The sequence below is a fragment of the Suricata suricatta genome, chromosome 3 (assembly GCF_006229205.1).
Source record: "Suricata suricatta isolate VVHF042 chromosome 3, meerkat_22Aug2017_6uvM2_HiC, whole genome shotgun sequence".
NCBI lineage: Eukaryota > Metazoa > Chordata > Mammalia > Carnivora > Herpestidae > Suricata > Suricata suricatta.
In genome coordinates this window covers 143,920,832-143,934,108 of record NC_043702.1, presented here as the reverse complement: position 1 = coordinate 143,934,108, position 13,277 = coordinate 143,920,832, and the positions used below count along the sequence as shown (strand labels likewise).

Below are 13,277 nucleotides of genomic sequence, written 5' to 3'. Positions count from 1 at the left end.
GGAAGATACTTTGTCACTTACCAGGCCAGCAGTGACAAGTGTAATTGTCAGCACTGTCCTCACATGTAGCATTATTGTGACAGGGCTTTGACCAACATAGAGGCATCAGGGTCTCACAACGTGTCCCTGTGAATCCACTATCCATGCAGTTACAGCGATAGCTGGAGAGTAAAATGAAATTTTCACGTCAACTCTTGATCATATTGAGATCAAATACCTTTGTCTTATCTCTTTCCCTGTCCATCAGTCTGAGACATCGGGCATGGCTTTAATAATTATTTAAAAACTCTGGGGAATTATCTCTATAAACCTGAATACATTATTAATTTCCACACTGATACCTGATTATCTTTTAAAATGTATAGTATGGCTTCATGCAAAATTATTTGGAAACCATGATTATTTATTCAGTTTCCTCATCTATAAATTGAAGACAATAGTACCTATGTCATAGGGTTATTGTGCATAGAATGAGCATAGAAAGAACAGACATGGCCTCTGAAGCATCAGAAAACAGTGAATAAATTATTACTAAGTAGTACTAAATAAAGTGGTTAGTATTTGTGAAGGCAGTAGAAAATGATTTATACCACTGTGGCACTCTTTTATATTTACAGCCCATTAATAAGGACCTTTATGAAAAATGAAACAATAAATTATTTTTTGAAAAAGCAAGAAAAGCCCTCATTATATGAATTGTGACTTATGTTCTTCTATTTTTAGATTACAGGAATATTTTAATCTTGCTATTTCTATCCATTCATTGGTTGGGTTAGATTATCTGACAGACTCAAAACACAAATCTGATGGGGAAACTTGTTGACTTTATCAAGAGGAGGATTTTAGTTTCTATGGGATCTTCTCGAGGATTTAGTTCTATAAAAACACGGGCTTGCACACTCGGCTTTGATGAAATGAAGGTCTGGGGGAAAGAACACCTATGAATTTATAAAGATTTAGAGTTCTGTTCACTATAGCTTATGTGAGTGTTTACCACCAAACACAGATATGAAGATTTCACTAAGGAGACTGAAATATTAGCAAATGTATTAAGTTACTATAATTTGGATATGTACTGCTAGTGAGAAATCCTCTCACTAATTAAAAATATTGACTAAAAATCTATTATACGTAAGACATTAGAGACAAGAGCCCTGTACTGGAGGCTGGCTAGTGGGCGTCGATTCCTGGAAACTCTATTTGCATATTCCTTAGGTCTGCAAGAAACTTGTTTGTTGGTTTTTTGGTGTATAGTTTCTGACTTTAGCATAAACCTCATCGTAAATGTGTTAATTTTTGTGGTGGGAAATTAAAGTCAGATTATATCTGTTGACCTTGTGCACATCTTCTCAAAATTTAGGTAGTAAGAGAGAGAGGGTAAGACAAAAATTATCCATGGCACATTACACAAAGAATTGAAAGGTGGCAAGGTTTATAGTCTTGTTCTGTTTGCATTTCTGTAAAAAGCAAAAGCTTTGTGTATTTTCTGTCCTGATGTTTTCTGGAGGCAGCAAAGCATAGAACGGGAGAGCTCCTGCTCTTCCTCTGCGGTACATGTGTGGAAACTTCTACTCTGGTCAGTCTACATGTTGGTCAGTAACCTGCCTTGAGGAATGTAGATTCTTGTCACTGGAGAATGATTTGGGTAAAACAAAGTCAGAGGCAAGATGTGAAATGCCATTAAAAGTTATACTTTAGAGTTTACAAAAGGAACATACAATACATTGTCCTAATTAAGATCACACTATTTTGCTGGATACATTTGAAGTACATGTGCCTTTTACTCCTCCCCTTTTGAGTCTGATTCTCTTTGAAACTCAGATTTGGGATAAATTGGATCTTACTTATTAAATAAAGGAGAATTGGATCCTAGACTTTCTTTTGCAAAGAATTAACTGTGTGAACTTGTAGGAGTCACCTAACTTCCCTGAAATTTTGACACCTAATGTAAAGTGAGAATATGAATGCTCAGCTTGCTTTCCACTGAGCTGCTAAAGGATCCAACAAGACATTAAGTACTAATGCTGTTCAAATTGTTATGCATTTGATAACTCAGTATCTGTGGTTTAAAGTAGGTATCAGAAAGTTCTTTCTAAAGTATTTTATATAGGGGCGCCTGGGTGACTCAGTCGGTTAAGCTTCCAACTTTGGCTCAGGTCATGATCTCACAGTTTCTAAGTTCAAGCCCTGTGTCCGACCTGTGCTGACAGCTCAGAGCCTGCAGCCTGCTTCAGATTCTGTGTCTCTCTCTATCTGCCCCTCTCCCACTAGCACTCTCTCTCTTTCTCTCTCTCCTTCAAAAACAAACATTTTTTAAAAATGAAAATATTTTATATATATTCAATTGCCATCACCTAATTTTATTATACGTATTGTATTAAGGTTTGTTTGTTTGTTTGTTATTTTACTGAAAAGCCAATGACAGAATCAGCTTTGGAGCAGAATCACATGGCTAGTACTCGCCATTCTACTCTCTCAAAAGTATTCACTTCAGTCTCCGAACACCTAGAAATTCAAGATACAATCAATTTAATATCACTGCCTTTTCCAACACTGTTTATATACAATTTCTAAAGAATTTATTTTTCATCACTTGATTTATGTGCTTGTTATTATGTAAATACCACCTTATATTCACATACAGAAAAATCTCTAGCTTTGTTTTTGTACTTTCCCAATCTATTATGAGTTTACTTAGTGGAACTGCAAACTTGGCACTTGTTTTGGAATATAAAGATTTCGAAAGAATTCGAAGAGTTTGTCACAAGAGTGACTTGGCTTGGGACAAACAACCTCTAAAGGGATGGTTTTTTGAGTAAAATCTGAATGTTACAACTTTTTGTCATTTAATGTGTACCTGGGTGGCTCAGTTGATGCAGCATCCAACTTTGGCTCAGGCCATAATCTCACAGTTTGTGGGTTCAAGCCCCACGTCCGGCTCTGTGCTGACAGCTCAGAGCCTGGAGCCTGCTTTGGATTCTGTGTCTCCCTTTCTCTTTTTGCCCTTCCACTGCTCATGTTCTGTCTGTCTGTCTGTCTGTCTCTCTCTCAAAATTAAACACGAAAAAAATTTTTTTAAATAAAAAATAAATAAAGTGTAAAGCAATATGAACATTTTCAGCTAAGGACATGAGCTCTCCCAAATCCCCAGAGTGCCCCAGAGTTGGCAGAGTTCTCTCTAACCCAATCACCCAAACACAGGAGAAAACGTACCCATTATGTTCATCTATGCACAGCCCTCCATGCAGACATGGCTGACTGGCACACTCATCAGTATTGAGTTCGCAGTGATCACCGACGAATCCGGCGGGACAGTCACAGAAATAAGCCCCCACCGCATCCTGACAGGTTGCACCATTTAGGCAGGGCTGGGACCAGCATTCGTCAACCTCCATTTCACAGTTCACACCTTTTAAGAAAGTCAGCACAGAAAAACGGAAAAGTTTTAGCACAGCGATTGTACTGTAGCTCCTTGCCAATGCTTTATTTACCAAGGCTCTTTGTCAAGTGTTAGATTACCCAAAATAATTTTCCTCTTTTAATTGTAATTGACATTAACTTTCTGGCATACTTGTGGGAAGCTGCACAATGCAGAGCAGCTGTTACTTACAAAGAACTGTTGCATACAACAGCTTGTGGCTTTTTAGTCTGTTGAAACAAGTCATTTTTAGAACAAAGTTATTGTTAACTGTACTTTTGTTGGAAGCTTAATAGGGACTGGCCAATTTTTTTCAATTACTTTTAAGCAGTTAGTTAGGCATCGTCAGGGGAGTGGGTGCAAGCTCAGACTCCAAAGTCAAATGACCCAGCTGGGGTCCTGGCTGAGCCACTTATTAGCTGTGTGATCCCTGGCAATTCCTTAACTTTTCCATATCTCAGTCTCTGCGCCTGAAAAATGGGACCACAGCTTGTAATTACCTCATAGGATTATTACTACAATTTCAATGTATTCTGGAGTGCTTATGATAGTAGGTGGTACATTCTAAATGTTGTCAGAGAGGAAAAAATACTTGTTCTTTCTATATTTATTGTACAAATATGATGTGCAGTTATTTCCTAAAGAGTTCCTTCCACATAGACATTTTTTAAATTTAAACTTTCTGCAGTATTGTAAAATACTACCTCCAAACAGGAAATCATTTTTTGAGATGATATAATTAGCAGCATTATTAGAAGCTACTTTGTTTTAAGGTAATGTTACATTAAAAAAATCTCTATTTATTCTCCCCAAAATCATAAATGAAGATTTATTAAGCAAAATATGTTTAAGATTTACAAAAGTAGTCACATGTAGATAACAAACAACCTTACTGAATCTATCAAAATAATAATTGGTATACCATAATCAAATTTACGTACATTTAAAAAGACACAAAAGGACAAATACCTATACTTACTTATCTCTATTTCTATGCCTACAACCCAGGATCATAGATTATGTATTAAAATAACATAGAAGGATTTTCAAATGACTCAGAAGTTGCTAGTAGTTTGATAATGTGCCTTCTTTCCTGACAGAAAAAGCAGTAGAATATTCTAACACTGCTGACCATTTACAACTGTGACTAGATTCTATAAATACCTAAGTTGACAGGGATGCCAGCATATTAAATTTGATTGTTTTTGAGAAGAAAAAAACTTAAAAATTAAACCTTATATCAATAAAAATAAAAAGCTGTGGGACAGTATTTGTTACTAGGTAAATGGCTTGCCATTAGAGGCCAGGCTATTTCTTACCCAATCTGGGATTGAGATCAATCATATCTGTTTTATTTGGCATCAGTAAGGTCAAGGGAAAGAATACTGAACTGGCCAGTGGGACACCTGTATTTTCATTCTCATTCTCTCTCTGAAATGGCTTTTCAGCAATGTTTTAGTATCTTCATTTCTGCCATGTAAAATAATACAATAACAGCTATCTCTATTTTCCAAGAATGTAAGACAAAAATAATAAATTCACTAAAATATTTTTCTTATAATTATTTTTTAAACATATATAGCAACTAAAATGATGATGGGTTAGTCCTCAGTAACTACGAGGCACAAAATTACCTCCCCTGAAATGACAACGATCAATCATAATCTTTTTAAGACCATTTTTAATTTATTTTTTATAGTTTATTTTTGAGACAGAGAGAGACAGAGCATGAGTGGATGAGGGACAGAGAGAGAGGGAGACAGAATCAAAAACAGGCTCCAGGCTCTGAGCTGTCAGCACAGAACCTGATGCAGGGCTCGAACCCACGAACTGTGAGATCACGACCTGAGCCAAAGTTGGACGCTTAACCAGCTGAACAACCCAGGTACCCCTAAAAAACTTTTTTTAATGTTTATTTTTGAGAGAGAGAGATGGGTCGTGAGCAGGGGAGGGCCACAAACAGAGGGAGATACAGAATCCGAAGCAGGCTCCAGGCTCCAAACCGTCCCCACAAAGCCAGATGCAGGGCTCAAACTCACAAACCGAGAGATCATGACCTGAGCTCAAGTTGGACGCTTAACTGACGGAGCCACCCATACGCCCCACAATCAATCATAACTTTAAGCAACGTGAACTATGTCCACGCAGGAATGTTTGGTCAGTGTGGGTTTCCACAGTGTGCTCTGAGCAGAGGGCAACTGGCACTTATTTGACACCTGCCATCTGCGAGGCCAAGGAGGTGATTTCACATATGTTCTTGTATTTAACTCTAAGTCCTTTAAGGTACATTGACTTGTCCGTATCCCACAGCTCGTCAATGGCTGTGTTTCTTCAATTCCTATCACTACGTATTCCCATTCTTTTGTCAATCCCCTTTTCCATATGCCTCTGCCTATACGATATTAGACTAATATCTTTGGTATTTTAGTCATCTATATTTCCTGGAAAGTATTAACATACAAAGTCAAACCAGTGGTTTAAAACTTGTTAAACTTTTCCAAATTTTATTTCATAACTCAAGCCAAATTCATATATTCATCTGATATACACCCAGATTATTTCCTCGTGCTTAAGGAATACATTATAAACCATTATTTTAAATTCTGAAGCCCCTCTTATATATTGTAGCTCAAACAAAGTAATCCTGATGTACATATAAGAATGTGTTTCAGTAGCTTAGATACAATTTCAAATTCATCTACTTTGGGGTGATTTATGGTATCACCTTCATATTACTTAACAACATGATTTTTATTGCAGTTTATCACTGCTCCTGATATAGAAAAACACGATTTGGTCTATGTTGGCATGATGCCAAAGTAGCCAGATGAAATGTAAGTACGGCCAGTTATCCAGATGTTTTTACATTTCCAGATGCTGGCTTCATAGATAAAACATCTGGATAACTACGATTTTCATTTTTCATTTGGATGCTTACTGGCACATGCTTCTAGCCTTTAAATATACAACTAATCAACATTCAAAAACATACCTGAACTGTGTAGTCCATTCTACCTGAAAACATCCATTTTATGCCTAGTGTTTTTAAGTACGGCACCATGTTATCATAACTATATGTAGCAAAGAAATTGAATACAGTTACAGTGAGTAGCACTTCTGTGGCTGATTGTCTAAGAAATAGAAAATTCATAATTATAAAATTCTTTCACAAAAATTCATCCAGGGACCAAACCAATGGTTGGAGTCCATTAATAGTTAATAGTATGAAACAAGAAAATAGAAAAGGGTGGGACCCCTGGTCGGCTCAGTCTGTAAAGCGTCCGACTTCAGCTCAGGTCATGATTTTACCATCAGTGATTTCGAGCCCCACATCAGGCACTGAGCAGACAGCTCAGAGCCTGGTGTCTGCTTAAGATTCTGTGTATCCATCTCTTTCTCTGCCCCTTCCCCATTCGCATTCTGTCTCTTTGTCTCTCAAAAATAAAATAAAAACATGATAAAAAAAAAAGATGTGTCATGCTGAGTGAAGTAAGCCAGGCAGAGAAGGACAGAAACCATATGTTTGCACTCATAGGTCTAGCAGGAAAACAAGAGAGACCTAATGGAGAACCAGGGCAACCGGAGGAGGGAGAGAGAGTTGGGGAGAGAGAGGGATGCAGAACTTGAGAGACTATTGAATGCTGAGAATGAACTGAGGGTTGGGGGGAGGGGGGAGGGGGGAAGAGAGGTGGTGGTGATGGTGGAGGGCACTTGAGGGGAAGAGCACTGGGTGTTGTATGGAAAACAATTTGACAATAAAATATTATGGAGAGAAAAAAAAAGAATACTATAGTTAAGCAGAAAGTTCTCACACTAATAAAATTACCATCAAATGTCAAAAAAAAAAAAGATGTAGCAAAAACGAAGCTGGTGCAGAAGCTCCATTCTCTTCAGTCTCACCTTAAAGTTGGGAATTTGATACCACCCCAGATAGATGTTGGGATCCCGGGAGAGAAGTTGTCTCTGGACTTTGGAAAGACATCAGAACACACATAATTCCCAAGCCACCATTGTCCAGAGAAAACTGCTCGGGACCTGGGTACGGAAACTAAACGGCTCTAAAGAGACTACTTATTGAGGCAAACAAGGCAGCCAAATGCACTCTCAAATTAGTCCAACAAGTCCTTTTTGTGTCATGTTTAGTTAGGGAATTATAAAAAATTGTGCCTGCTATTGTTACTTCTCTTCTTCCTCTTTTCCTTTGCCATTCATCAAGGAAGAGGAGAAAGAACATGGATTTTGTAGACAGACCACTTAGGACTAAGCTCTCCTCTGCCACTGCTAATACCAAGGTTGGGTTATAGTAAATGCTCAATGAATGGTAGGTATTACCTATAATCTATTTGTTCTTTCCTATCACTTCTTCAGTTCCTCCGGGTAGACAGAACTGTAAATGTTTTGAAAAGTCTTTGGAAGCAAACATATCCCTGGAAGGGAATTTAGAACAGCTTCAAATGCAGTTAAAACAAATACAGACGGCATACAGAGGATATAGGAGCAGCCACTATACTAAATATGATTTAAAAAGGGGTTGGGGGGTTCAATGGACATGTAAGTAGCTAGCGAGCAATAGTGAATATGTAGCCCAAATTTGGTACTAAATATTTGAGGTGCATCAATAGAGTTTAAATTAAGAGAAAAGAAAGTAGGCAGTAGGGGGTTTTGCTGGGACTGGAAACCCACAACGTCACAATCACAGGTCAAGCACATAAAGGTCTGGAGAATAATAAAGGCACATCAGTAGAATAGCTCCCTACAAAGTCTAGGCCTGTAAGGAGAGATCAAGATAGAGAAGGAGCTTTGGAAAGTAGGAAAACAGAGAAGCCAGGTGGCTGATATTCTGCTAATGATGAGGTAAAAATTCCACAGGAGCAAAGACATCAGAAGCTCAGGTTGTAGTGAGAACTTCGGTGGCAAAGCAGTTTTGGCAGACAAGAGGGTCTGACTCGAGGTGCATCGCTGTGTGGCTGTAGCAGATGGAATAGAAATGAAGATCACTGAAAACAGGAAGCACAAGAAATTCTAAAAGGATAATCCATCAAATACTCCAGTAGCTCCTAACTGGATTTGGATAAATTGAAAACTTCTCATTGTGGCATCAAAAAATCTTTGTCATACTTCTAGTTTCATTTCCTATCACAATTCTGTCATCACTCTATGTGCCAGTCATATCAGATCATTTTCTTTTTCTCAAACCCCTATACCCCTAACTTTTAGGAGTTGGGTCATACTGATTCTCTCTCTCTCCCTCTCTCTCTCTTAAGCTCTCTCTTCCTTGTCCATCTGATAAAATCATCCTTTAAGACTTATGTTGAATGTCCTATCTTCAATGAAGTCTCCCCTGATTTCTTTATTGGTTCCACCCTCTTGGGTTTTCATAGCACTTACAGCATTATATTTTACTATTTGTTACTTTCTTACCTCCAACAACAGCTTTAAAGACAAGGATGCTTTTTTTGATATTAATAGCAAGAACCTACATTTTTGAGAGCTTATTTCACATTAGGTACTGTGCTCAGCATTTTATCTTCCTTATTTTAATTTGTTTGATCTTCAAAAAATTATCCATGAGGTACTATCATTATGCTCATTTTTTTTTCATGCACAGAGAAGTTAAGAAACCTGATGCAGACCCAAAGGCTAGAAATAGAGCCAGGATTAGATTGCAGGCAGTCTGAATTCAGAGCCTATGCTATTAGTCATGAGGCTACACCACAGCCCAGTACATTATGTTGTTCAAGGATGTACACCCTCAGTGTCTAGCAAACACATTCCCCGTTAGCATAGTTTGCTGAATTGAACTGAATGTGAAGAAGTTGACTGGGAAAGAGAAGTCACTGAGAACACTGAGAGTGTGCTGGAGGTTAGCAAGCAATAGCTTACAAAGGAAAGAAAAGAGAAGCTAAGTGGTAAGTGAATGATGAACAGTGGTCTTTCAGAAGGAGGGGGCTCCCCTCCTTGCCCTGAGAATCAAGGAGAAGAAAAATCCTTTAATAAGGGTTGCAGAGATAGTGGTTTCATCAGATAAATGAGTTCATGGGTTCAAGCCCAGCATTGAGTTCTGTGAGGACAGCTCAGAGCCTGGAGCCTGCTTCAGATTTTGTATCTCCCTCTCTTTGCCCTGTTTCTCTCTCTCCTAAAAGTAAATAAACATTAGAAAAAAAATATAAAGACTATGGATCTAGAAGCAGGGGCCATTCTAATGAATTTCAGGAAGTTTTTCCTGTGACATTTTCACATAAACTATACATTAGCAGTCTAACTCTAGGCCAGACTACTCTTCTGAATCCATCTATCTGTCTCCTGCACACATCACAACAGACATCTTCCTGCAATTCCAAATACAAACTCTCTCTCCTCAATCCACCCTCTCATTCCCGCCCAACTTCTCTTCTACACGAATGGGATTATCTCCAAAATAACCCAAGCCCGATTTCTAGGAGTTATCATCTTGTTATTATTTCCCACATTCTAATTAGTCGCCAGATCCTGTCATTTCTCCCTCAGAAATGGACCTAAAAGGCCATCTCCATTGCTACAATCTTATTCAGACCCTTAACATCTCTCTTCTTGTCTTACTGCTTAGTGGCCTCCCTCTTTCAGGGCATTCTCTACATTTCCGAGAGTGATCATTATAAAACACAAATCTGATTATATCATTGTTTTTGCAAAGTTTATAAATAGTTCCTCTTGTCTCCAGGATAAAGCCTTGGAATGTGGTAGATGATTCAAAAACACGAGGACTCTATTAGTACCACAAACACTGATGCTCCTGCAGTCTCTCATGTCTTGAGGCTTATAATGCCCTTCCTGCTTCTAATGCCCCTCTCCTCATTCCTACTGCCCTCTACCCCCGCTAATTCTAATTCTTTCTGAAAAACTGAGTTTGAGTGTCAAGATGCCAGAAACTATACTTAACCACTTACATCTGCCTTGGATGCCCCTCCACAGTTCTCCCATAATTCCCTGTAACATAAAAATATGTATTATATTTTACCGCAAATGCTTATTTGTTCATATTACCTACAAAACTGTCAAAGTAATTTTTTTGTCCTTTAACACTAAGATCTATAGCATGTAGCACATAGTCTTGAATGTAGAAAATGTTCAGTGAATTTTAAATGAATCCTCCAGTCCTAGCTATAAATTAATCTACCTCTGGGAGGACAATCTGGTCTGCCAGGACCGAGGTCCTCAATGCTCTGCAAGCCTGAGCCCACTCTAATCGAAAACCCTAGAGGTGAATTTATGGCTTGGACAAACGTATGAAACAAAACATTGTTGCCGAAGGATTGTGCCCTGAACTTCTAATTAGCGGTTAGAGATTTTGCCCCTCAACATGCGTCTTTCAGCAATTACAAATCAATGTTAACATTCTGTGACGCGAGATAATGCACATCGTATGTTATCAGCCGGGAGCAGGTCTAGTCCTGATGTTGTCCTCATCACTCATTACAGTGGGGAGAGAATGCACAACACATGCCGTGTGGCACTGATAGACTGCTCTGAACACCCTTCTCATTATCTGCAGAGCCCATGCTTTGAAAATAATTGTACTCTAGCTTTTGGTTAGCATGTTAAGTTTCAGAGTCTCCTGAATATATTTAATATCTAACAGGCCTCTATGCATAATATTTCCTCTTGAATAAGAATCATGTGCAGTAGTCTTGAGTCCTTTAAAGAATGATGCATTCTTACAATTGTATCAATTACAACAATGATCAGGCAGATGCCTGGCTTGCCCCCACGATCCCAGGGTAGGGACTTGGCCTCTCCCGACCCGGGTCCTGGACCAGAACCCCATCTGGGATGGGCGGGATCCTGCTTGCTCAGAGTGCAGGGCAGGTCCCGCATGCGCAGTTGGCACTCTGCCAGAGACCCCAGCGGCCAAGCCAGCGACCCGCGCTCCCGGGGTCTGCTTGGGGACCCCCCAGACCTGCGTGCCCCGCCCAGCTAGGCAGTCGGGCCCCCCACGTCTGCCTTTGGGGAAATAGGGCGCCACTGTGTATGGTGGGTCTTGGAATTGGGCAGTTGCCTTGTGTCTTCATGCCCCTCGAACTCTCCAGAATCTCTGGGCGCTGGTAATGGCAAGACACGCTCGTGCACGGTATGTACTGCTCCTTGATGAATTAGTTTTATTGTTTTGTCTTTAGAGATAGGGAAATCTCTTGCGTTTCTATGGGTTTTACTTTCACAGAGAGACATTGGAATAACCTCTGCTTTCAGTCTTAACCTGTTTTGGGGGGGTTGTTTTTGTTTTTTGGTTTTTGGTTTTTTGTTTGCTGGTTTTCTTAATTCTTATTTGTCCTCTTGTCTGCTTCTGTCAGCAGCGCGAGTTGAAGGATATTCTTGGCACTATATTAGCATTCCGATCTTTCTAGAAAAATCATAGAGGCTAGAACTAGCTCTAGGAATAGAAAGACTGGCTCCTGTTTGCCAGCCCTAAAGGCAGAGAATGGGGAGTGCATTCTTGTGCTTTTTTGCCGCAATGACACTTTCAGGAGGACAGTTGTCTGTTTGTGGAAATATTCTACTTCCCCACGCCCTGGTGCTTCTCCCAGGACTAACTCATCCTTCCTTCTTCTCCAGACATTTCTTTCTAAATCCATCTGTATAGTCTGCCTCCCCCATTGCTCCTATCATAAATATCATAACATGTAAAAAAAAACCCATTATTTTAATTTAAAATACATTCCTGAGGTGCCTGGGTGGCTCAGTCATTTGGGGATCCGACTTAGGCTCAGGTCATGGTCTGGCGGTTCAGGAGATTGAGCCCCATGAGTGAACTTGAGCGCTCCTTGGAATTCTCTCTCTCATCCCCTCATGTGATTCTCTCTGCCCCTCGCTCACTCGGCGCTCTCTCTCTCTCTCAAAACAAACAAACAAATAAATAAAATATATTCGTAAATATGCATGGCTTCCTAGTAGTAGCCTATATTTAATAAGTCTGTATATATGTATTTTTAATATATAAACTTGGTAAAAAAAATATATATAGAGAGCTTAATTCGGAGTAACTCATTTCAATGTCTCCAAAATGCTATGTTTGAAAAAACACTCTACTTTTTTATGCATATTTTTATTTTTATTTATTTATCTTTTTGTGGTTTATTTATTTATTTTTAAATAGTTTATTGTCAAATTGGTTTCCAGTGCTCTTCCCTACAAGTGCCCTCCTCCATCACCACCACCTCTTTTCCTGCTCCCCCTCCCCCTTCAACCCTAGGCTCGTTTTCAGTATTTAATAGTCTCTCAGGTTTTGCATCCCTCTCTCTCCCTCCCCACGGTCCTTTGTTAGGTTTCTCCTGTTAGACCTATGAGTGCAAACATATGGTATCTGTCCTCCTAAACCTGACTATTTCACTTAGCATGACACCCTCGAGGTCCATCCACTTTCTTACAAATGGCCAGATTTCATTCTTTCTCATTCCCATGTAATACTCCATTGTGTATATATACCACATCTTCTTGATCCACTCATCAGGTGATGGACATTTAGGCTCTTTCCATGATTTGGCTATTGTTGACAGTGCTGCTATGAACATTGGGGTACATGGGCCCCTATGTATTAGCACTTCTGTATCCCTTGGGTAAATCCCCAGCAGTGCTATTGCTGGGTCATAGGGGAGTCCTATTGATAGTTTTTTGAGGAACCTCCACACTGTTTTCCAGAGCGGCTGCACCAGTTTACATTCCCACCAACAGTGTAGGAGGGCGCCCGTCTCTCCTCACCCTCACCAGCATCTATAGTGTCTTGATTTGTTCATTTTAGCCACTCTGACTGGCGTGAGGTGGTATCTCAGTGTGGTTTTGATTTGTATTTTTCTGATGATGAGTGATGTTGAGCATCGTTTCATGT

The 13,277-nt window shown here is 39.4% G+C and overlaps 1 protein-coding gene across 1 annotated transcript in view; it reads right to left on the bottom strand.

Annotated features, from left to right (window-relative positions):
* Positions 1–13,277, bottom strand: part of CRB1 (crumbs cell polarity complex component 1) — a 218,686-nt gene that overhangs the window by 112,975 nt on the left and 92,434 nt on the right. The window contains exons 8-9 of the mRNA XM_029933381.1: positions 3,214–3,409; positions 22–161 (exon numbers count right to left, since the gene is read on the bottom strand). Of these exons, the coding sequence (XP_029789241.1) occupies positions 22–161; positions 3,214–3,409 (336 nt within the window). The remainder of the gene's footprint in view (positions 1–21; positions 162–3,213; positions 3,410–13,277) is intronic.